The sequence below is a fragment of the Lithobates pipiens genome, unplaced genomic scaffold (assembly GCF_037356315.1).
Source record: "Lithobates pipiens isolate NorthernLeopardFrog02 unplaced genomic scaffold, aLitPip1_a1.2 Scaffold_13, whole genome shotgun sequence".
In the NCBI taxonomy this organism is placed as follows: Eukaryota; Metazoa; Chordata; class Amphibia; order Anura; family Ranidae; genus Lithobates; species Lithobates pipiens.
Genome location: NW_027507718.1, coordinates 114,929,726 through 114,953,484, shown reverse-complemented (window position 1 = coordinate 114,953,484; position 23,759 = coordinate 114,929,726). Strand labels below are relative to the sequence as shown.

The window sequence follows — 23,759 nt, the reverse complement described above, 5'->3', positions numbered from 1 at the left end:
GGCCATGTGTCTCGGATCCAGATTAACCCCCAAAATAAAGCATATTTCCTAGGAATCTCTCCAGAAAGGGCCTTTGCAGATTTCCTCTTTGCCAATACAATTCTTCACTTGCTTGTCATAAACTTTGTTGGATGAAATTATGTTTTTTCTTCATTGGAAAAATAAATATCCAGCAATGGATCCTTACCAGTGCTCAGCAAATGCATCCTTACTAGTGCTCAGCAAATGCATCCTTACCAATGCCCAGCAAATGCATTCTTACCAATGCCCAGCAAATGCATCCTTATACAAAAACACATGCACATGTAGAGTTGATGTTTTTTTTCAATAAAAAAAACTATAATTGAAAGCTCTGTTATTGTGTTTTTCTTTTAAGACAAAAACTAAACTAAACTTTTTCTAAATGAAGTCCTCTGTATTCAGGTTTAATTGCAGTGTTGGCACTTTGCAACACAAAACCAACTTATTTATTTCAGTTTGGGCACTCAAGCTCAAAAAGGTTAGCCATCACTGGTCTTTATGTAGGGCAACAATTCTTTTTTTCAGATCCTCAGAGAGTTCTTAGCCATGAGGTGCTTGAACTTCTAGTTACCAGTATGTGAGAGTGAGAGCAATAACACCAAATTTAACACACCTGCTCCCCATTCACACCTGGGACCTTGTAACACCAACGAGTCGCATGACAGCAGGGAGGAAAAATGGCTAATTGGGCCCAATTCAAACATTTTCACTTAGGGGTGTACTCACTTTTGTTGCCAGCGGTTTAGACATTAATGGCTGTGTGTTGAGTTATGTTGAGGGGACAGAAACTTGACACTGTTATACAAGCTGTACACTCACTACATTACATTGTAGCAAAGTGTCTTTTTTTCAGTGTTGTCACATGAAATGATATAATAAAATATGTGTACTCACTTTTATGAGATACTGTATCAGCTCAATTTCTGGCAAAATCAACAGGTATGTTTTCCCTTTATAAAACAGATCTAAAAAAAATATGTTTAGTGGTGTATACAGCAGACAAAAAAAAGGCAGTGAAATCCATTGTTAGGGCTTACACATTTTTTAGGCTACCCAATGGATAAACCCAAATTAAGTTTTCTCATGAAAATGACACCCAGAATTATTTTTAAACCTTTGTAATAATCGGTACAGGGGAGAGAGTCTGTGTTTTCAATTTTCACAATTTAAAAATTGGATCGTATTTTCATTGAAGTTGCATTCAAGGTGAATGGCTAAGGGGTTTGCGGGTCTCTTTTACCAGTTCATTGGACTGGGGGTAACAGTCTTGAGGGGCCATTAAGAAAGAAATAAGTTACACATAATCCCTTGTCCAGTTGGTGCTGCACCTCCACCTGAACAACAGATATGATAAGAACCATCAGTCTGGCATTCCTGGGTTGCTTATTTGTGGGGACACCCTTCAAAGCACGCTTATCGTTATGCTATAGGAATACCAACCTGTATTCCTGGTGTGTCTGTCTGGTATCTCTTGAGAAAGAAGGACCATACTTACTTGACACTGCACTAGAGAACACATAAAATACTAAAGTTTATTATTGATTTCAAATATTGGACTTGCTTCAAATAAATAATAAAGTCACACATGTTAGCCCTTGTACACAGGGTCGGAGATTCCGACGGAATGTGTCCTATCGGACCGTTTTGTCAGATATTCCGACTGTGTGTGGTATGCATCGGACTGTTTCCGTCTGAGTATTCGACAAACCAACTTTTCCAACTTGCCGGTAAAATTTTCAGACAAAACGCTCTGATCGGACATACTCCGATCATGTGTAGAGAATTCCGATCGGACAAAGAGCCACGCATGCTCAGATCAAATTCCTACACCAAAGCTATTGGCTACTAGCGTGAACGTAGTCCCGTCGTAACGAAATAACGTCATCACGTCGGATTTTCCGACAACTTTGTCCGACCGTGTGTATGCAACAGTTTCGGACAAAATCCGACGGATTTGGTTGTCGGAATCTCCGACCGTGTGTACAAGGGCTAACACATACCTGTCTATAATTATCATCAGCATTGCAGTCAATACACTACCTAGTGCAGAGTTCTATAAAAGGTACAAGTGGGAACGGTGAAATGCGAATCTTCGGGCCCTATGTGTGTTATCAGAACTTTATGTTGCTCTTTTGTAGAGAGTTCATAAAAAGTTAAGGAAGTTGGGCTACAAAGATTGCCTATAAGTTCTGCCACTGGGCCAGTCCCAATGTGCCAACCCTTGTCCACAATATACAGCACAGTTTTGTTTAAAATGCTTGACCTTTCAGAAGGAAATGTGTGAACTATCTGGTAAAGGAAATAACTAATCTTGAATGCTCTTTGGCTGTATTTCTGCAGCTGTCATGTTCCGTATGCAATGATAGTGAAGCCCCACATTATCTCAAGGGGGTGGGAGAAGAACAAGGGTCCATCAGACATTGAATTCTTTTTTTTTTTTAAGACAAAAGACCCCCCTGTGTTGCCCTTTTATCCACCTGGGATCAAAGAAGTGATCTGCATATGAAAGGTTTATAGTATTATGCAACCTAAATTAGCCAATCCTCACCCTGCCAGTATCTAGACCTTCACAACAAAAACACTCACATCTGTTCAATCAATTGTCCTATACTCTCTGTTTCTCTATTTTCAACTCAGCATGTCAAGTCAATCAGTTTATTAGATTATGGTTTGGAAAGTAAAGCTCAGTGTTTTCTCAAAACTAAGTAGGAAAATAGGACTTATTGTTTAGTTTCAAGTGCCAGGGTGCTAAATGTTTTCAACATTTAATTTCGATCCAACAGGTTCATCAAATGCATGATCTTAGAAAAAATTGGTTGTAAAGTATAAAGCCATATATGGTGTTTATTCTACTATACAAGTGTCTTCTTTGCTACCAGTGTGTGTATACCGTAGTGTTAAAGATAGTATAGTCATACAATATCACAAGTCTCCCTTCACTTTTGCAATCAGGTTAGAACTATTTCTCTGTCAGTAACACAGAGATGATTAGGGATAACCCAGATCTGCAGAAATGCATTATATAATGTATATGCACAGTGCTTGAAAAGGGGTCTGATCGCTCATTTTTAAATAAATTGTCTCATGTAAGACCAGCTTTATTTATATCAAGAAATGTTGTATGTATGTATGTATTAAACATCAATTTTTTTCTACCCAGGAGTTCATAAATCAGTTATCTAGCCAAGCACAGATTATTAGTAGCAAGTCCGATTCTATGTAACAAGTGCAGAAAGTTCTCTGCTCACTTCTGACAGCTGACAAAAACAAAAAATCAAGGCAGCCTGCCAAGTTTATCTCAACATCACTGATAATTCTAAACAAAGTAAAAAATGTTCTTAGATCAAAGCAATTAACTTTGGTATGTAAATAATATCAGTTTAACCACTTAAAGACTAAACCTTTTTCTGACACTTGCTGCTAACAAGTTAAAATCAGTATTTATTTGCTAGGAAATGACATTACATTACAACCCCCAAACTTTATATTTTTTTTATTTTTTTTAGCAGAGACCCTAGAGCAGTGATGGGGAACCTTGGCACCCCAGATGTTTTGGAACTACATTTCCCATGATGCCTGTGCACTCTACAATGTAGTGGAGCACCATGGGAGATAAAGTTCCAAAACATCTGGGGTGACAAGGTTCGCCATAACTGCCCTAGAGAATAAAATGGTGGTCGTTGCAATATTTTATGTCACACTGTATTTGCGCAGCTGTCTTTCAAACGCAATTTTTTGGGGAAAAAATAAACTTTAATGAATTTTTTAAAAACGAAACAGTAAAGTTAGCCCAATTTTTCTGTAAAATGTGAAAGATGATGTTATGCCACGAGAATCGTGATCTTTATTCTAAGAAAAAAAATTGTGATTCTCATTTTAGCCAGAATCGTGCAGCACTACTGGGAGCTGTAATGTATTAAACCCCCTGTTAGTTCAAAATGGTTTAGTGTTTTCTGACATTTAACAGTGCTAGTGTGATAACGTCATTTCAAGCACAAGTTGGAACAGGCAACCTGTTGTAACACCTCTTTATTATAGGGGTATGTGGAGCAATACTTTTTTTGATATTAAAAATATAAATATAAAATTATATCCATCACCTGTGGGAAAAATTTGGGGATTATGTGTTTGTTTGCTTTGTTGGCCCTGGTTCACATTGCAGTGACTTGGCATATGATTCCAGCTCGGCAGCTATTGATGGAAATGTCAGCGTCTGACTTTGCGGCACCGCAAAGTAGTTTCTGTACTACTTTTGGCAATTTCGAGTGCGATTTTAATAGATATCTGAGAAACCCACACAGATGTCTCTGAAATCACCCCCAAAGTCGGACTGACATGCGGGAATGAAATTGCACGAGTTCAGTTGAACTTGCGCAATTTCATTCCTGCATGTCAGTGTGAACCTAGGCTTACTGTCAAATGTGTTCATAGCTGGAGGCACACATCTGGGTATACAGAACTTGCACAGAATGTGCACTGCAGTGTCAGCACGCGAAGTCACTGGCATACATATTTCTGTAAATGTTATGGAGACAAAAGCTTAATATTCAGTAAATTCAGATGTGTATTGAGCCATGCTCCAAAAATCTAAATGCTTTCAGTGCATGTCAGGAATGCAAGGCTGTTGTCTTTTTGAATTATGTACAGACTTTTAGAAATTGAAGACATTTGACTATGCAGCAGTTTGTGCTTTGACATGTCAGCTTGGGCAGCACAGGGGCTAAGTGGCTAGCACTTCTGCCTGGCAGCACTGGGGTCATTGATTTGAATCCCAACCACAGCATTACCTGCCTGGAGTTTGCATGTTCTCCCTGTGCCTGTGTGGCATTCCTTCCACACTCCAAGACATGTTAATTGACTCCTGTCTAATGTTCCTTTCACACAGGGCATGTCTGTTTTGACAGATTCAGCAGGGGCTCAGTGGGGATCGATCCATTGATCCCCGCTGAGCAGGGGGATGACAAAGCCCTGCTGTCTTCTATGGGAGATCGGATGAAAACAGATACACCTGTCGGCTTTCATCCGATTCCATCTGCCAGATGGATGGAAAATAGGGTTTCCATCCGTCTGGACTAGGCAGACCGGATCGGATAGCAGTGGATGTCAGAGGACATGTCAAAGCTGGGGGGGGGGTTAGTTGGGCAGATTTAAAACCGCAAATCGCAGTAAAAATGCACTACATGCTTTTCTGTAGCTTCTCCATTGAAATCTATTAAACCAAAAAAGCACCCTTTTGAGTTTAAAAAAGTCCCTGACTCTTTCCAAAAACGCAGAGGCACACAAATGCATTGATGTGAACATGTTCTATAGGAACTCATGTTAAAAAAAATGTCCTGCATTTCTGAAAAAAGCATGAAACAATCCATTGGTGTGAATGTAGCCTAAATTAGCCCTCGTAGGTATGAACAGGGCCGGTACAAGGCAGGGGCGGAAGGGGCACGTGCCCTGGGCGGTACGCTCCATCTGCCGCTCCTGCATCCTCCCTTCCTCCGCTGGCTTCAAGTGCTGTGTTACTCCACCCTATGGAGGAGTCTCGTAGACTAGTCCCTGCCAGCGCGTGACATCACTCACAGCCGGAGGCGAGGTGGGAGGACTCAGGAGCGCAGGGAGCTGTGACTAGGCAGGCGCGCTGTCTTTGACCTAGAGGAGCGAGGAGCTGCTGGAAGGAAACTACTGTAGAAGACTGCAGCCAGCCAACAGTGTGCTACTGGCTGCTACAGTCCGGCGACTCCGGCCCATAGGTACTCTTTTTTTTAAAAAATTTTTATGACAATTACAGACTTTTTGTCATGTAATTTTTAAAATAAATCTTTTTTTTTTTTACATTTCTTGTTTTGTGTCAATTAATATATAAAATAGAAAACTATATATCGGTATATTTTATAATATAAAAAAAAAAATATATATATATATATATATATATATATATATATATATATATATATATATATAGTTCTTAACCACTAGGCGTCCGCGCTATAGCCAAAAGACGGCTGCAGCACGGATGCCAATTGCTGGGAGGGTGTCCCTGAACGCATCTGAGAAGTTCTGTGCTGGCTGTGTCACAGATCACTGTAAATGGCCAATCACAGCGGCCGTTTACAGCGCGATCGGCGTGTCCAATGAGAGATGATCTCATATGTAAACATATGAGATCATCTCTCATCGTCGGCTCTCCCTCCTCACACAGAAGCAGCATGTGAGGAGGGAGAGATGAACCGCTGCAGCGGTTAGTAAATTTTTTTTATAAATAAAGTGCCATCTGCCCCCACTGCCACCTGTCCTCACTGCCAACTATGCCCACTGCCACCTGTCCTCACTGCCACCTGTCCTCACTGCCACCTGTCCCCAGTATCACCTGTCCCCAATACCACTGTGCCATCTGTCATCAGTGCTACATGTCGTCAGTGCCACATAGTGCCATCTGTCCCCAGTGCCACGTATAAGTGCCATCTGTCATCAGTGCCAAGTATAAGTGCCATCTGTCATCAGTGCCAAATATAAGTGCCATCTGTCATCAGTGCTACGTGTTGTCAGTGCCATCTGTCATCAGTGCCACATAACAGTGCCATCTGTCATCAGTGCCACGTATCAGTGCCATCTGTCATCAGTGCCACCTGTCAGTGTCACGTGCCATCTGTTATCAGTCCCACATATTAGTGCCATCTGTCATCAGTGCCACGTATAGGTGCCATCTGTTATCAGTGCCACGTTTCATCAGTGCCACATATTAGTGCCATCTTTCATCAGTGTCACGTGTCATCAGTGCCACGTATCAGTGCCACGTCAGTGTCACGTCATTGTCCTGGTGCTCCAGGGCCTTCAAAAGTGTAATAGGTAGTCAAGAAGTTAGATGTGTATTTTATGCTCCTAGAACACGTGATGGCGCTCCCTGCATGTTGGATCTCTGTATGTGGCCAGGCTGTGGAAAAATCCAACACATGAGGTATCGTAATACTCAGGAGGAGTAGCAGAATGTATTTTGGGGTATTATTTGTGGTATACACATGTCATGTGAGAGAAATAACTTATTACAATAACAATTTTGTGGGAAAAAAAATCTTCATTTTGCAAAGAATTGTGGGAAAAAATGACAACACCAAAAACCTCACTATGCCTCTTACTAAATACCTTGGAGTGTCTACTTTAAAAAAAGGGGTCATTTGGGGGGGATTTTTTACTTTCCTGGCTTGTTCGGGTCGCAAGAAGTGAGATAGGCCACCAGTACATCAGATGTGATCAATTTTGTATGATTCGCACCACAGCTTGTAGACTCTAACTTTCACAAAGACCAAATAATATCCACTAATTTGGGTTATTTTTTACCAAAGATATGTAGCAGTATAGATTTTGGCCAAAATGTATGAAGAAAAATTAATAATTTGTGAAATTTTATCACAGAAACAAAGAAAAATGCATTTTTTTCCAAAAATTTTGGTGTTTTTTCATTTATAGCGCAAAAAAATAAAAAACCCAGAGGTGATCAAATACCACCAAAAGAAATCTCTATTTGTCATCGATGATTTTGCTTCTATGAAAGCCAGAAAGGTTTCTTTGTGATTATGTCATAATACAGGCATACCCCACTTTTAAGTACACAATGGGGTTTGTTTACTAAAGCTGGAAAATGCAAAATCAGGCTCACTTCTGCATAGAAACCAATGAGCTTCTAACCCCAGCTTGTTCAATTAAGCTTTGGTAATAAAACCTGGAAGCTGATTGGTTTCTATGCAATAGTCAGTCTGATTTTGTACTTTCTAGCTTTAGTTAATAAACCCCATTGTGTACTTAAAAGTGGGGTATGCCTGTACAAACTTTTTCATAGGGGTATACTTGACTGATGTCTGTTTGTTGTTTTTTTTGCACTTTTCATATTTCTATGTTATGTTTTGCACTTTTATATATTAATATTAACTCTGTTTCTATTGCATTAAACGTAATTTAACTTGTATTGTTTTAAATATATTCTTGTTTTGAAACGACATTGATTCTTTATTAAAAACGGGGGGGGGGGGGGGGGGCAGTTTACCATCTTTGCCCTGGGCACCAAATGGCCTTGTGCCAGAACTGGGTAAGAATGTGAATTAAGCTGGATACGCACAGACAAAGATGGTCGGTTTGGCAGGAACTGGCTGACTTCCACACCATGTGTATTGCTCCTCATCCGACAGAAGCCGGTCTTATGACTGGCTTCCTGTTAAACAAGCATGTTGGAAAACCAGCATCCAATCAGCGCAAACAGCCAATGGCTGTGAGCACTGATGACTGTGTTCTGGTGGGAACACAATATCTCAGTGGGGTGATTACTGCACTAACATCAGATGTGGTAGTGTGGCGATCTGTATGTTTTTTTTTATCGAATGAAAAAAAAAAGTCCTGTGTTAGAGCATTATCTAATGCTGTGTCCAGCATTAGAGATCTTAGATTATAAGCTCCTTGAGGGCAGGGATTGATGTGAATGTATAATATAGATATAAATCGCTGTGCCGATTGTTTTCACTATATAAATACCTGTAAGAAATAAATGGAACAACATTGATCACAGTACTACTTTTGATATTATTTTGATATTTCTTTCAAACTGATTAGTTACTTAATTTTATCCAATACTTTGTTTTGTTTTACAGGTTATATTTGCCCTAAACCAAACCCTCTTACAACAGGAGAGTCGTAGGGCAGGCAGCCTCCAAGCTCCGTACACAACAGAAGACCTCATTAAACATTACAATTGTGGAGATCTGAATTCCATCATTTTTAACCATGATTCTTCGCAAGTATGTTCCCGTATGCTATATATACACACACACACACACACAAACACACTGTATTTATGCACATTATTTTATCAGTCCTTGTATGCCAGGGGAGATGTAAAGATATATGTGGTTTTCCTATTTAAAAAAAGGTTAAAATTAACTATGCTATATGCTAATTGCATGTAAACTGCAAAATTCTAAAACTAATTTCCCAGTCGGTTTAACGAACAGTTCTGTAAGGACTAAATGACAGATTAAAAGAGAATTATAATGGTTTGGAGTCATTTTTATGTTTTTAAACAAATAGGAATGAATCACACTTGTGAGTCATTTCTGTATGTAAATATAAGATTTAGCTATTGAGCTCTGTCAACAATTGGCATTTTTCAATTAAACAGAAAAGATTGTCTGGAAGTATCCTAGAGCTCTACCTTCTGGCATCTTAAAGCTGTGCTCGGCCTTCATACCAGCAGCCTCTTAATTTTTTTTAGGACCTCGGCTGGGTTTTAATCGTGGCTCAGAATCTTTCTTAGGTTCTTATTACATGGAGTGGCTTAGATCAACAATAATAATTATGCAAAAAGTAGCTAAACACAGCAGTACCATTGTCAATGAGGCCTTAGTGTGGTCCTAAATATCTTTAGCATTGGCACTGTGGGGCAGCAAAGTGACTAACCACAGCACTACCTGTGTGGAGTTTGCATGTTCTTCCTTGTGCCTGTATGGGTTTCCTCTGGGTGCTCTGGTTTCTCCCCATACTCCAAAGACATGCTGGTAGGTTAATTGGCTCCTGTTTAAATTGAATGTGAGTTAGATTGTAAGCTCCTTGTGGGCAATATATGTGTAAAGCGCTGTGTAAATTGATGGTGCTGTAATAAGTAAATAGTGGAAGATTGGTGGACTGCATTTTCATTTTTGTTACTTTTTTGTGTGTCTTGTGGATGTGCTAACACCATCACTATAAATGTTTTTGTAGGTGCCTCATATTTTAAATTCCTCATTGCCACTGCATGAACGAATAACTGCAAAGGAGATTGATATCTATTTTCGACAAGAGCTTATATATAAGAGGAATGAGCGAATGGGGAGGAGAGTGAAAAACCTGCTAGAGGAGTTTCCAGAGAAAAGCTTTTTCTTTGCATTTGGAGCTGGTGAGAAGTATTATATTTGAGTTGAACTGTGACATCATCTCATGTGCATCTTTTGTACCCTATAGAAAAGTGTATGGTTGAGAAGTCAGTAAGGTTTATCCTATCACATTATATGAATATTTAATAATATTGTAGTGGATAACTAACTTCAACTATTTTGCTGAATATACTATAGACTTGAAGAACAATAATAGAAAAAACAGCACAGAGGTAAAAAAAATGAATTAGCTATGGAAACAAAGTGTACCTTCTGTGCACCTGTGCAAAAAAAGTAATAGTATCTAGCTAGGAAATACCTCTTTTTACTGCCTGGGTTTTATTGATTACTTTGGAAAGTTGATTGCGGATGTTGGAGTGAGCAAGCTTCAGACACCTCCAGTGTGAGTAAGAAATAATAGTGGTTGCCTAAGAATACATACTGTATGTATTCTTAACTCAGAAAGTACCTTCTATTGCTCTCAGCCTCCTCCAAATCTCCAGATTGTTGTTTTTTTTGTGATCCAACTTCCTGTTAAAAGGCGGCTTTATTCGTTCTCCACTGTATGTTTGAATGTAGCCACCCTGTCTTCCTCACTCAGGAAATGGACCGTGGACTATGGGATTTGATGTGTGCATAGAGTCGTGCACATGACCCCAATTAATGTGAACTGCTTATTCCAAACAAATGGAACCTCACAGGTGCTTATAGATGACAAATATCTAATGTCTATGATGAACCCACAGACACCAGTAGCTAAGACTCATCAGGGCAAACAGTTATTGGAAAGTTGGAAAATCAAAAAATGTGATTATTTTAAAAGGCGGTGATTCTTTTCTATACCCACTGTACTTCAGTGATAAAAAAAAAAATAGAATTTAGTATGACTAAAGCATTCATGTTATATGGAGATTCTGCAATATACAGTAACCACCTTTTGCTGCAATTACAGCTGTAGGTAATTTTGGGTACGTCTCTATGAGATTTGCACATGTAGAGAGTAAAACTTTTGCCCATTTCTCTTTGCAAAATAGCTCAAGCTCTATCACATTGGATGGAGACTGTCTGCGTACATCAATTTTCAAGTCTTGTCACAGATTCTCAATTGGATTTAGGTGTGGACTTTGACTGGGCCATTCTAACACATGAATATGCTAAACCATTCCATTGTAGCTCTGGCTGTATGTTTAGGATCATTGTCATGCTGGAAGGTGAATCTCTACCTCAGTCTCAAGTTTTTTGCAGTCTCTAACACATGGGTCCTCAAACTTTTTAAACGGGGCCAGTTCACTGTTCCTCAGACTGTTTGGGGGCCAGATCAATGCAGCCTCACCAGTGCCCATCAGTGCAGCCTCACCAGTTCCCAGCAACGCAGCTGGTGGCAGTATAACCTAAACGTCTCTGATTCCTGGGTCCGTCAATGAACTCCAGCAAATGGACTCTACAATGAATACCAAAAAATATATTTTTTCTTTCGTTTAAATATACCAGGATACTAAACAGTTGAAAAATAATATCAGTCATGTCTGTAAAATCTGGAAAAAGGAATAGCAATGTCATCCAAGACAACCAATCAAATCAGTATTTATTTTCTAATATGGACTAGACAAATAGCAGCTGTTTTCTGATTGCTATCATTTGCACATTTGTATTTTATTTATAACTCAGAACAAACAAAAATTACTTATTATGGGGGTTGAAGAGCGGTGTCAATTTTTGCCCAAAACTTATTTGATGGGATTATTCTTTCATTATTGTATGACAGAAATGTCCCTTCTTTCGTGTTATTGTTAAATATAAGTAAGCTGTAATAGCAAATGTTTTATGTTTTTACAAACAAAAATTAAAAATTAAAAAAACTCTAAATCTTTGAATAGGGCATTTTATGGGAAACAACACCGTCATTGAGGTGCTAAGAAGATATGGCTATGATGTACATCACACTCCTGCCGGGCGTTCAATCACAAGGTAGGATCCAAGTTATTATGCAATCAAAGAGAAGATTATTAAAAACAATATAAACAAAAAAAGGACTAGATAAAAAAAGTGTGTGAGAACGCTTGTTGGCTCTGCTCCTGCTGAGACAAAGTTTGTCTCGGATACTTTTTTTAAATTCTTCCCACATAGTTTTGATTTTGGTCATACCATCTTTTTAGTTGAAGAAATATACCACCTATCTTCAACCAGTAGGTTTTACTTACCTAGTTTAAATCTGGTTTGTAATTCATGGAAGGACACCAATTTACCATTGCTAAATATGTGAGATAGCAGAGTCACACCAAAGGTGCGCAACCTGTGCCCCTGCAGCAATTTAGCTAATTCCACATATGAGAGATTACCCCTTATTGGACTAAAATCCTTGAATCCCAGCACCCCCTGCAGATGTCTGCCCTTGTTCCAAATATTTTGGATTAGTGTGAGAGTTGGCGTCTGTTTATTAGATTTAAGGAACAATTGCGCCTCCAGACCCATCAGGATGGTCTCAGCTACTGAGGTGAAAAGCATCAGCTGAGCCGACGAGCCCACCGGATCCTGGGACATAGAGCCAACCAAATGTTGCATCTGGGCAGCTATATAGTACAGCCAAGGGTTGGGTACCGCCAAGCCTCTGCTGTCCTTAGAGTGCTGCAACTGCTCCAGTTTAATCCTGGGGGGCTTAGTGTTCCATAATAATTGTCGAAAAAGGGTATTTACCACCCTAAAGATTTTGAGGTGTATTATTACAGGTGAGTTGTGGAGGAAATATAGCAGCTGTGGCATTAAGATCATTTTAATTAAATTGGCTTTGCCTGCCAATGACAGTTTGAGGTTGTTCCATGTATTAATCTTATCTCTAAAGCGGGACAGTAGGGGATGCACATTTAAGGAGCAATAATCCGTGAGTCGGGGCGAAATCCATATTCCTAGGTACTTGAATTTGGTAACTACGGGGATAGGACAAGAATCAGGAAGTTCCACCTCCCGTTTCTCATCCAGGATCATAAGGGCCAATTTAGACCAGTTTATGCTCAGGCCAGAAAAGTGCAGAGCACCATACTGGAACCCACAAGCCTGGGTGTTGGCCCTCACCAAGGCTGCTAATGGTTCTATAGCAATTGCAAAGAGCAGGGAAGACAGCGGGCAGCCCTGCCATGTTCCTCTGCCGAGAGAAAAAGCAGGTGGCATCCTGTCCACCACCCTAATAGTCGCCTGTGGGGACACATATAGCAACTTGACTCACGCATCAAACCGGTCACCGGAGCCAAACTTGGATAGCACTACCCACCGGTACTGCCAGCTGACACTGTCAAATGCCTTGTTGGCGTTAAGAGAAAGAATAGTCCTGTGACCCCTATTATCCGCCTGCAGTTGCATGTTAAGGAAGAGTCTCCTAAGGTTTTTAGCCATAGACTTTTGCGGCATAAAGCCAGCCTGATCACGATGGACAATGAAGGCCACTATCCCGTTGACCCGAAGCGCCAGGACCTTAGCAAGGATTTTTATATCTCTCTGAAGCAGTGAAATAGGTCTGTAGGAGCTGGGGTCAATTGTATCCTTCCCGGGCTTAAGCAGCAAAATCACATTTGCCCTTACCATAGAGACAGGAAGTCTACTCTCCTCGAGAGATGCATTGAATACCTCCAACAACTGTGGCAGCAGTTTTTCGCCAAATTGAGTGTCCATAGGGAGGCCACCCTCCCCAGGCACTTTGCAGGTTGCCACCTGTAGTTCTTCTAGTGTTAACGGGGCGTCTAGTTTCATAGTTAGTTAGGTTGAATAAAGACACCAGTCCATCAAGTTCAACCTGAGTGAGTGTCTACAATTGTCCCTATCCCTGTACATTGCACACTCACGTCGGTCCCTACCCACAAGGAGCCCACAATCCAAGGTCCCCATTCATATACTAGGGCCAATTTTGGACAGAAGCCAATTAGCCTACCTGCATGTCTTTGGATTGTGGGAGGAAACCGGAGTACCTGGAGGAAACCCACGCAGGCACAGGGAGATCATGCAAACTCCAGGCAGGTAGTGTCATGGTTGGGATTCGAACCAGCGACCTTTCTTACTGCTAGGTGAGAGTGCTAACCACTACACCACTGTGCTGCCATAATAGTTGTTCTTTAGCCTTAGCAGATGAAGAAGGTAAGTCAATAGTTAACATATAATTAGCTTGGTCCCCATCCGAGTTAAGTACCTAGTTAACTATACCATGAAAAAAACATTTTCCAAAATACCCACCAAAATACTAAAATCTGACTTCACATTCCCAGTATTATTTCCTTTGCCAGATCTATGTAATATGAGGATCTACCTAATCTATTCAATTTTTTTATTGTCAGGCAAACCTTTATACAACTTAGTAGGGATGAGCAAACTTAGTAGGGATCAGCAAACCCAGCCTATTTGTGGCTCGGCGAGTGGGCAAATTGTATATACTTGGCCAGTTTGCCCACCCAATTCTCAGGCCGATGTATCCAGAAGCCTGTTGTTTAGCGACAGTATCACTACCACCTCTAAATGCCAGAATATTTGCTGGCTTCTGTTTAAAATGATAAGCAAGCCAGAAGGAATCCTGGATAACATCATTGACCCAATATGGCCACGACCATACAGAATACTGTTCCAGCAATGAATGGACAGGAAAGGCATGCACAGCTTGAGGAGGCTTTAGCGAACTTAAACAAGAAGTGGGCTTACCAACCGACTAATGTGGAGCAGACCATTTCAGTAAGAGATTGCATCATCAATCTTTCAGATTGTGAAGCTGAAGAAGGTCCTTTCACAATTGACCCATCAGAAGAGGAGTCATCAGCCTCTTCATAGTCCCCTGAGGAGAATTCATCTTCCTCTGCCCCCAGTTCCTCTGTTTGAAGGTTATGGGTAGTATGCAATTAAAGCTGCTAACCTTTCTTCTAATCCCACCAAAGCTGAGGAAAAAAACTCCTCAGTAATATAGACAGGGCCTGCAATGTTGGAAACATTTGCAGCATTTGATGGCCCTGATGGCTCACCCTGACCAGCCACCCCAGATTTCTCAGGGGAGGATGGCATTGTAGAGGTGAGACTAGGGTCCTCAGAGCCTGAGGGAGACACCTTGGGGCCCTTTTTTGGGGTGATTCCACTTCCCCTTCTGACCATAGTCCGATGCACAAATGCAGGGGTACTGCCAGAAAAAAAAAAATGCACCCACTGCTGAGAAAATAGTCCAGCAACGGCTGCTGCTATTTAATGCTCAACCTGATGCCTAGCAAACGTGCCTTGGGAATGCCTCTGTCACCACTTACATGCCTCCATCTGCTCTTGTGTCCCTCCGTCAGCCTGCAGTCTTCAAATAGAGCCGGAGGCTTAGGACTGCTTAGCTGGAGGAAGCCGGTAGCTTCTGCTGACACAGAGCGAGATATAGGAAGCATGACCAAGGTATGTGCTCTTTACACCCCCGTGGCGACTGTAGGCATTGCAATATTTACTATAAGGAGAAAATCCATAAGAAAATTTTAAATTCCTTAGGAATCTCCACTTACCTTATCCCCCTGCAGGATTCTGTGGTAAAACCAAACAGACTCAATCTTTACCCCTCATGGCAGGCTCCATTAGAAAATCTTCAAGGACCGGGGCACCCCTTTTTATCGGGGGTTCCACTCCCTTGGACCTTTATAGCGCCCCACCAGGAAGCTTTATGGCTGAAAAAACCAAAGCACTGGATCCTGGGGTCCAGCTCTCAAAAAAGAGAAGCGTTACGGTCTAAACCTTGTTTTTTACGCCACAAGGCCTGTGTACCATTCAATTCAGCATGAAAAGACACTTTGAATGGATCCGGCTGCATAGCTTGCCCCAGCAAAGGATTACTCCAGTGGAGCTCAGCATAGTAAATCTTTACTTGTGACCAACACTTGGACACTGGCGAAAAAACTGAGGTACTCCCAGTAATGGGAGGGGGTTATATAGGGAGTGAACTTCCTGTCTTAGGGTGTGCCAGTGTCCATCACCTAAAGGTGGCCTATATAACCCACATAGTAACTACTATGGCTCTGTGTCCCGTGATGTACGATAAAGAAAATGATTTTACAGGTAAGAATGACGTAAAAATCCTATTTTCTTTTTTATACATCATGGGACACAGAGTCAGGCTAATATTCATTACTTGCTGGGATGTCCCAGAGCAATAGCCTTGAGGGAAGGGAGACACCCTGCCAAAAAATAGCCATCAGAACTTATACGACAACCCGCAGTACACTGTGGCCGAAAGCCGAATCCTTGGCTGCTCGAACATCCACTTGATAACATTTTGTGAATGTATGCTCTGAAGACCAGGTAGCAGCCTTACAAATCTGAGCCACTTTCATTAATAGATTCAAATGGTTGTTTCTGTGACCCAAGGACACATAGGTGACCTAATGGGGGGGAAGCAAGCGAGTTGCCCCTTGCATACATTTTTGGATCAGTGAATGGAAAAATACTGATAGGGCCAAAACTTGACCTCTGATTGTACTCAAAGCCAATTTGATTTCCACAGACTGTAGAAAAGAGAGAATTCTCCCAATCACATATTTCCGAGGATGCCATTTTCTGGCTTCAAAACAAGCAATACAAGCCTTCCAGACCTTATGATAAATGTTTCTAGTGATAGCTTTTCTAGCATTAACTAGAATAGACACCAGTGGTCCCGAGATGCCACTGACCTTTAACACCCTGGCTTCAATAGCCATGTCGTCAAATTTAGAGACTGTAAATTGGGGTGGAATATAGGGCCTTGAGACAGTAGATCGGGGCGACGTGGAAGTGTTCATGGCCCGTCTATTGTCAGTCTCACAATCTCCGGGAACCAGGGCCTTCTGGGCCCGGCTGGTGCCACCAGAATGACTGGAATCCCCCCTCTCCAAATCCTGCGCAACAAATGTGGAAGGAGAGGGATCGGAGGGAAAGCATAAACCAGAGAGTACTGGCTCCATGGAACTATCAGAGCATCTGCTCCAATTGCCAGAGGATCTCTTTTTCGAGACACAAACTGCTGTAGCTTATTGTTGAACCTGGATGCCAGTAGGTCGACCTCTGGCCACTCCCAATGTTGGACCATTCCCCTGGGCAGATCTGCTGGCGGCTGAGATAATCTGCCTTCCAGTTCTCTACTCCCGGGATATGGACTGCCGATATTATTGGCACATGTCTCTCTGCCCAGGCTAGTATGTAGTTCACCTCCTTCATAGCTGAACGACTCCTGGTACCGCCTTGGTGGTTTATATAGGCTTCTGCCGTGGCATTGTCAGACAGACCCCTGATGGGAAGTCCTGAAGCTCCACTGTCCAGGATCGTAGGGCCAGGCGCACTGCCCATAATTCTAGGATGTTGATGGGCAGGGTCTGCTCTGTCCCTGACCATTTCGGCTGGGCTTTGAGCCTGTCTAGGGTCGCTCCCCAGCCTGAGAGACTGGCATCTGTAGTCAGTACTCTCCAAGTTACCGGGAGAAAGGATTTTCCCTTTCACAGGTTCTGATCCTCCAACCACGACTTTATGCTTAAGCATGCCTGGGGAGGTAAGCACACTGGATAATCCAGGGCTTTTCTTCCTCTGTTCCAAGCCGACAAGATGTCTTGTTGTAAAGGCCTGGAATGGAACTGGGCATAGGGCACTGCCTCAAAGGAGGATACCATCCTGTCTAGAAGACTCATACAGAGCCGAATGGAGGGTTGTCTGGTGTCCCTTATTTGATGCACCTGATCTTTCAGGGCACAGATCCTTATGGGTGGCAAGAATACTCTTGCTTGGACCATGTTTAGGATCAGACCTAACTACCTTAGATTTTGAGCTGGTCTCAATGCTGACTTTTCGGTATTTATGATCCACGTAAGCTTTTCAAATACTGCACTGTGTATATTATGCTCTGTTCTAGAATGTGGACTGCGCGATCTCTGAGCAGGAGGTCATCCAGATACCTAAGCACCAGGATCCATTGGGCCATATAAAGACCCAGTACTGGTGCTAGGACCTTTGTGAACACCTGGGGAGCTGTAGCAAGCCCAAAGGGTAGAGCCACAGACTGAAAATTACATTCCTCTGCTGCAAAACATGGGAACCTCTGATGAGGCTGAATGATATGTATGTATAAGTACGCGTCCTTTAAATCGATGGAGGCTAAAAAGTCCCCCATCCGAAAGGACTGTATCAATAGATACTTGTTCAGGGACCTTAGGTCCAAAATGGGCCTTGTGTCCCTGTTTGGTTTCTGAACCGTAAACAGGATTGAGTAAAACCCTGTGCTCCTTTCGAATACAGGAACTTCTACAATCACTTCTTGATGCACTAGATGATATAGTGTCTGAAGCAATAAGTTTATTTTTGGAGGATTTGGGGCGAACGCTGGATCTTAAAAATCTCTGAGGGGGAACCCCCATAACTCCAGCTTGTAACCGGCTTGAATTTTGGCCAATTAAGCAGGAACCCGTCTGTGACCTTGCAGTTTTAAAAAACACAGTTTGTTGCAATTGAAAATGACTGAAATGAAAAACCTCATCATTTTATGGGATATAGCTTGACATGCACTAGCAGTGTGCAAAGCTTGGTAATTCACAGCTTGAGATCATCTGTGGGCTAGTCTTACTAACCATACTAGATCAGAACTTTTTCAGAGCCTTTCTGTGGGAAGGCTTGCCACAAGATTATAAAAATGTGTTTGTGAGAATTTGTGCCCATATAGCCAAAGGGGCATTTGTGAGGTCAAGTAGTGATGAAGGACAGATGACCTGACTTGTGATCAACATTCCAGTTCATCCCAAAGGTGTTTTCTCTTAATACTAAAAGATCTTTGTACTCTATAGCATTAACAGTACCTTCTATGAAAACACCTCACCTCAATAAATTTGAAGTGCCATCAACATATTGTTGGGCCCATAAGGTAGCTGCTGAGTAAAAATACGCCAGCATTAATTCAGAGTGGTTTTTCAAATGTGATTCAACTCAACAAAAATATTCCATACAATGTTGAGGATATTTGCAAGAAAAGTAGAGAAAAAAACGTGGTAACATCTTTTATTAACCATAGGCAACAACACAGTTTTTTTTTTTTTTTGTTTTTTTTTTTGTGTTTCTTACATTTTAAAATTTATTTTTTTGCAGTGGTAAAAGTAGAAAAGGACCATCCTCCTCAAAGTTATCACCTGCACCAATATCATCAGGACTTCCATCTTCTACAAGAAGCTCCAAATTAAAGCAGCCAATAAATATACAAAGAGACAAGGAGCTGTTACCTGATCTGACACTGTCTGACAATGTCCATCCAATGGATAAAACTGAAAGAAAATACAAAAAGAAAAAGCATCGGAAAGAAAATCAACGCCACTTCAGCGATCTCTGGGTTCGCATTCAAGAAAGGTGGGTTGGTGAAGGATAAAAGGTATAACAATATTACTTTTACAAGATTAGATGTACATGATAAATAAAAGTGAGAGAGATTAAATATGTCACCTTTACTTTCATACAGCACTAGGGGCCTAAATTACTTATGTTTATTTTAGGCTATGTTTTTATTTGGCTTCTAGTAGGAACATACAGTAGCTATGAGTCTACTATCTGCGTTTGCTAATGGAGATATGTAATGGTATTGTGCAAGTGACTGTGTAAATTCATGTGTGAGACATTTAAAAAATGCAGTTATGCTGTGGTGTCATCCTATCAAGCAGGGCAGGGGGCGGGAGGAGCTGCAGATTAGAACTGAGGGCTCCTCTGACCCCTGGTCCCTGGTGCCAAAAAGGTTTGGGACCACTGCTGTACAGCAAAACAGGCTGAGACAGGAGGAACAGTACTAGGCAGCAATCCAGTTTCCTGCATTCACTTCTACTGACAGGAGGAGAGTAGATAGAGGTGACCTTGTCTGTTGTTTGCTGCTTATTTACTGTCCAATTACAAACTAGAGGGAGTGAGTTGGCTTAGCTGTGTTGAGAAATGTTGGGTTTCTAGGCAGGTTGTACTGTGTATGTAAATCTTAGGGCTGGATGGACAGAAATACAAATCCTATGGAAGATAAAACAGTTCCCACATATGTATTTAATGTGTGCTTTGTGTCTGGAATTCAGCTTTAAAACAGAATAAAAAATTTAATTTAATTTCAGCTTACCAGTCACCAAGATGTGGTGGTAGTATCTTTTTTTCCGCTATGTAAATTTTGCTCAAAGCACAAAAAATACATATTGATCCTGCCAGAAATGCAGTGTCCTTGTCAATTTGCGTGCTATCTCACACAAGGTTATCTTTCTTCCAAGCTATCTTATTTAACCTACAAATGCCCTGTCCCCTATGTAATGAAGATGAACAGGGGGACACGTTTATAGGCCAAATCAGGAGAGCAGTCTAGGATGACAACATTGGCCCTCCATATATTAGAGTACAGTGAGAGAGTGTTGACACCCTCAGACAGGGAGTGTGTTACTGGCAGGATTACCAGGTGAAAAAGGAAAATCTTGAAAAAAGGGACTGGTAAGCTGCAATATACAGTGCCTTGAAAAAGCATTCATACTCCTTTACATTTTGTCATGTTACAACCAAAAACGTAAATTTATTTTTTGGGGATTTTATGTGATAGACCAACACAGAGTGGCACATAATTGTGAAGTGGAAGGAAAATGATAAATGGTTCTCAACTTTTTTACAAATTAATATCTGTGTAGCGTGCATTTGTATTCAGCACCCTTTACTCTGTTACCCCTAATGGTAATCTAGTAGAACCAATTGCCTTCAGAAGTCACTTAATTAGTAAATAGAGTCCACCTGTGAGTAATTTAATCTCAGTATAAATACAGCTGTTCCATGGAGCCCTCAGAGGTTTGTTAGAGAACTTTAGTGAACAATCAGCATCATGCAGGCCAAGGAACACACCAGACAGGTAACGGGTTACATTTGTGGAGAAGTTTAAAGCAGGGTTAGGTTATAAAAAAAATATCCTATGCTTTGAACATCTCATGGAGCACTGTTCAATCCATCATCCGAAAATGGAAAAAGAGTATGGCACAACTGCAAACCTACCAAGATATGGCCGTCTGGGGGAAGAGAGCATTAATCAATGAAGCACCCAAGAGGCCCATGACAACTCTGGAAAAGCTGCAGCGATCCATAGCTCAGGTGGGAGAATCTGTCCACAGTACAACTATTAGTCGTGCACCCCACAAATCTGACCTTTATGGAAGAGTGGCAAGAAAAAATCCATTGAAGAAATAAAGACATAAGAAGTCCAGTTTGCGAGAAGCTGTGCAGGGGACACAGAAAACATGTGGAAGAAGGTGCTCTGGTCAGATGAGACCAAAATTGAACTTTTTGACCTAAAAGCAAAACGCTATGTGTGGCAGAAAACTAACACTGCACATCACCCTGAACACACTATCACCACCGTGAAACATGGTGGTAACAGCATCATGTTGTGGGGATGCTTTTCTTCGCAGGGAAGATGGGCAATTAGAAGAAAACCTGTTAGAGTCTGCAAAAGACTGGGGCAGAGGTTCACCTTCCAGCAGGACAACACCCCTAAACATACTGCCAGGGCTACAATAGAATGGTTTAGATCAAAGCATATTCATGTGTTAGAATGGCCCAGTCAAAGTCCAGACCTAAATCCAAATGAGAATCTGTGGCAAGACTAGGAAATTGTTGTTCACAGACACTATTCATCCAATCTGACAGAGCTTGAGCTAGCTTACAAAAAAGAATGGGCAAAAATGTCACTCGATGACTAGATGTACAAAGCAGGTAGAGACATCCTCAAAAAGACTTGCAGCTGTAATTGCAGCGAAAGGTGGTTCTACAAATTATTGACTTGGGGGGCTAAATACAAATGCAAACCACACTTTTCAGTGTCCCAATAAAATATATTTATGTTTTTGTTTGTAACATGACAAAATGTGGAACATACCAAGGGGTATGAATACTTTTTCAAGGCACTGTATCAAATGTTTAGTTTTTGCTTTAGATGGGTTTTGATGTTAACTTTTTTTAAATTATAATTTATTAAAACAAATAAACTGGCTAGCTCAAGACAAAATACAGCTCAATGAATAGTACCCTAAGATCTCTATTTAAATTATTCCTTGCTGCAGGCTATACAGTGGCAGAATTCAACAATATACAATATATTGCTTGAATCTATCTGATGAACATCACACAAGACCAGCAGCAACCTGCATCAACATGTACTGGTCTTACAATCTCTTACATATGTCACTTTAAAATGTCAGGGATTTAACCTAGAAAATATTCCCCAATAGAAAATATATATAATATATTCCTCCCCAGCACCGTTTTAAAATGGCACCTGGACTCGGAGGCTCCTGCGCGTCCCAGCTAGCATGTAGGCTGAAATGCTATCAGTGACAGCTGGCATTCTGCTCTAAGCCCAAGAGCTGAATGATCAGCTCCTGGGCTTCAGCTCTTGTTATTCAGCACTCAATATGAGAACTTGTAACAGGTCATTGTAAACACAAATTGGTAGTGTAGTGACATTGCAGCACTTCCTTCTAATACAGAGCTGCGCAGTTCTGTCCAGCATCTCCATGCAGCAATAGAATACTGTTATAGTGATCTTTTGCTGGCGAAATTATGTTTTCAAGCTCATTGGTATTGCCAGAGAGTGAGTTTACTCCATGCCAGAAGTGTCTTTTCAGGGCCTTTTCTGCCCACTTATATTTAAACAAAAGTTTACAAATGATCTTGCCACGCAGGTTCTCACCATCAATGCAACAAAACATAGAATTCAGCCTCTCAGCTCTTTATCATCCCCGCAACTCAGGTCTCATGCCTCGTCCCTCCATCAAAAACACACAGTCCCAGCGCTAATGTGCACACGCGCTGAACCTCCGTCAGCTTGGCTCCTTATACTGCAGTTTCCTAGCTGTTCCGTCCCTCATAGACTGTCTCACTCAGGCTTGGGCCTTTGTCTGTTCTGACCTGGACACTGTGGTGCAGGTATGCACCTCTGACTGCTCCGTTCACACACTGACCCCTCGGGGGGGCACTGACCTCTACATATGATTGTAACATAAAGCAAGCACGTATCTGTGCCCTTAGTGTGCCTGTTTCCTGAAAAACCTGGCCCAGTCATCCATATTAAACAGTGGCATGGCCTAACCCGGCCAATATATATATATATATATATATATATATATATATATATATATATATATATATATATATATATATATATATACAAAGTTGTGCTCATAAGTTTACATACCCTGGCAGAATTTATGATTTCTTGGCCATTTTTCAGAGAATAGGAATGATAACACAAAAACTTTTCTTTCACTCATGGTTAGTGTTTGGCTGAAGCCATTTATTATCAGTAAACAACCAATCTATTTTTAAATCATAATGGCAACAGAAACTACCCAAATTACCCTGATTAAAAGTTTATATACCCCAGTTCTTTATGCCGTGTATTGCCCTCTTTAACATCAATGACAACTTGAAGTCTTTTGTGGTATTTGTGGATGAGGCTCTTTATCTTCTCAGATGGTAAAACTGCCCATTCCTCCTGGCAAAAAGCCTCCAGTTCCTGTAAATTCTTGGGCTGTCTTGCATGAACTGCACGTTTGAGATCTCCCCAGAATGGCTCAATGATTTTGAGGTCAGGAGACTGAGATGGCCACTCCAATACCTTCACTTTATTCTGCTGTAACCAATAACAGGTCGACTTGGCCTTGTGTTTTGGATCATTGTCATGTTGGAATGTCCAAGTAAGTCCCATACACAGCTTCCTGGCTGATGAATGCAATGTTCCTTCAGGTTTTTTTTTATAACATACTGCATTTATCTTGCCATCACTTTTGACCAAATCTCCTGTGCCTTTGTAGCTCCCCAAAACATTAACGATCCATCTCCGTGTTTCACAATAGGAAT

At 41.2% G+C, this 23,759-nt stretch overlaps 1 protein-coding gene across 2 annotated transcripts in view; it reads left to right on the top strand.

Moving 5' to 3' along the window:
• Positions 1-23,759, top strand: part of TRABD2A (TraB domain containing 2A) — a 156,710-nt gene that overhangs the window by 117,230 nt on the left and 15,721 nt on the right. The window contains exons 3-6 of one of the 2 annotated variants that reach the window (XM_077475417.1): positions 8,649-8,795; positions 9,754-9,928; positions 11,783-11,873; positions 18,996-19,250. In XM_077475417.1, coding sequence (XP_077331543.1) covers positions 8,649-8,795; positions 9,754-9,928; positions 11,783-11,873; positions 18,996-19,250 — 668 coding nt within the window. Of the gene's footprint in view, positions 1-8,648; positions 8,796-9,753; positions 9,929-11,782; positions 11,874-18,995; positions 19,251-23,759 lie in introns of those variants that run through there. The other variant, XM_077475418.1, reaches the window with a different exon arrangement.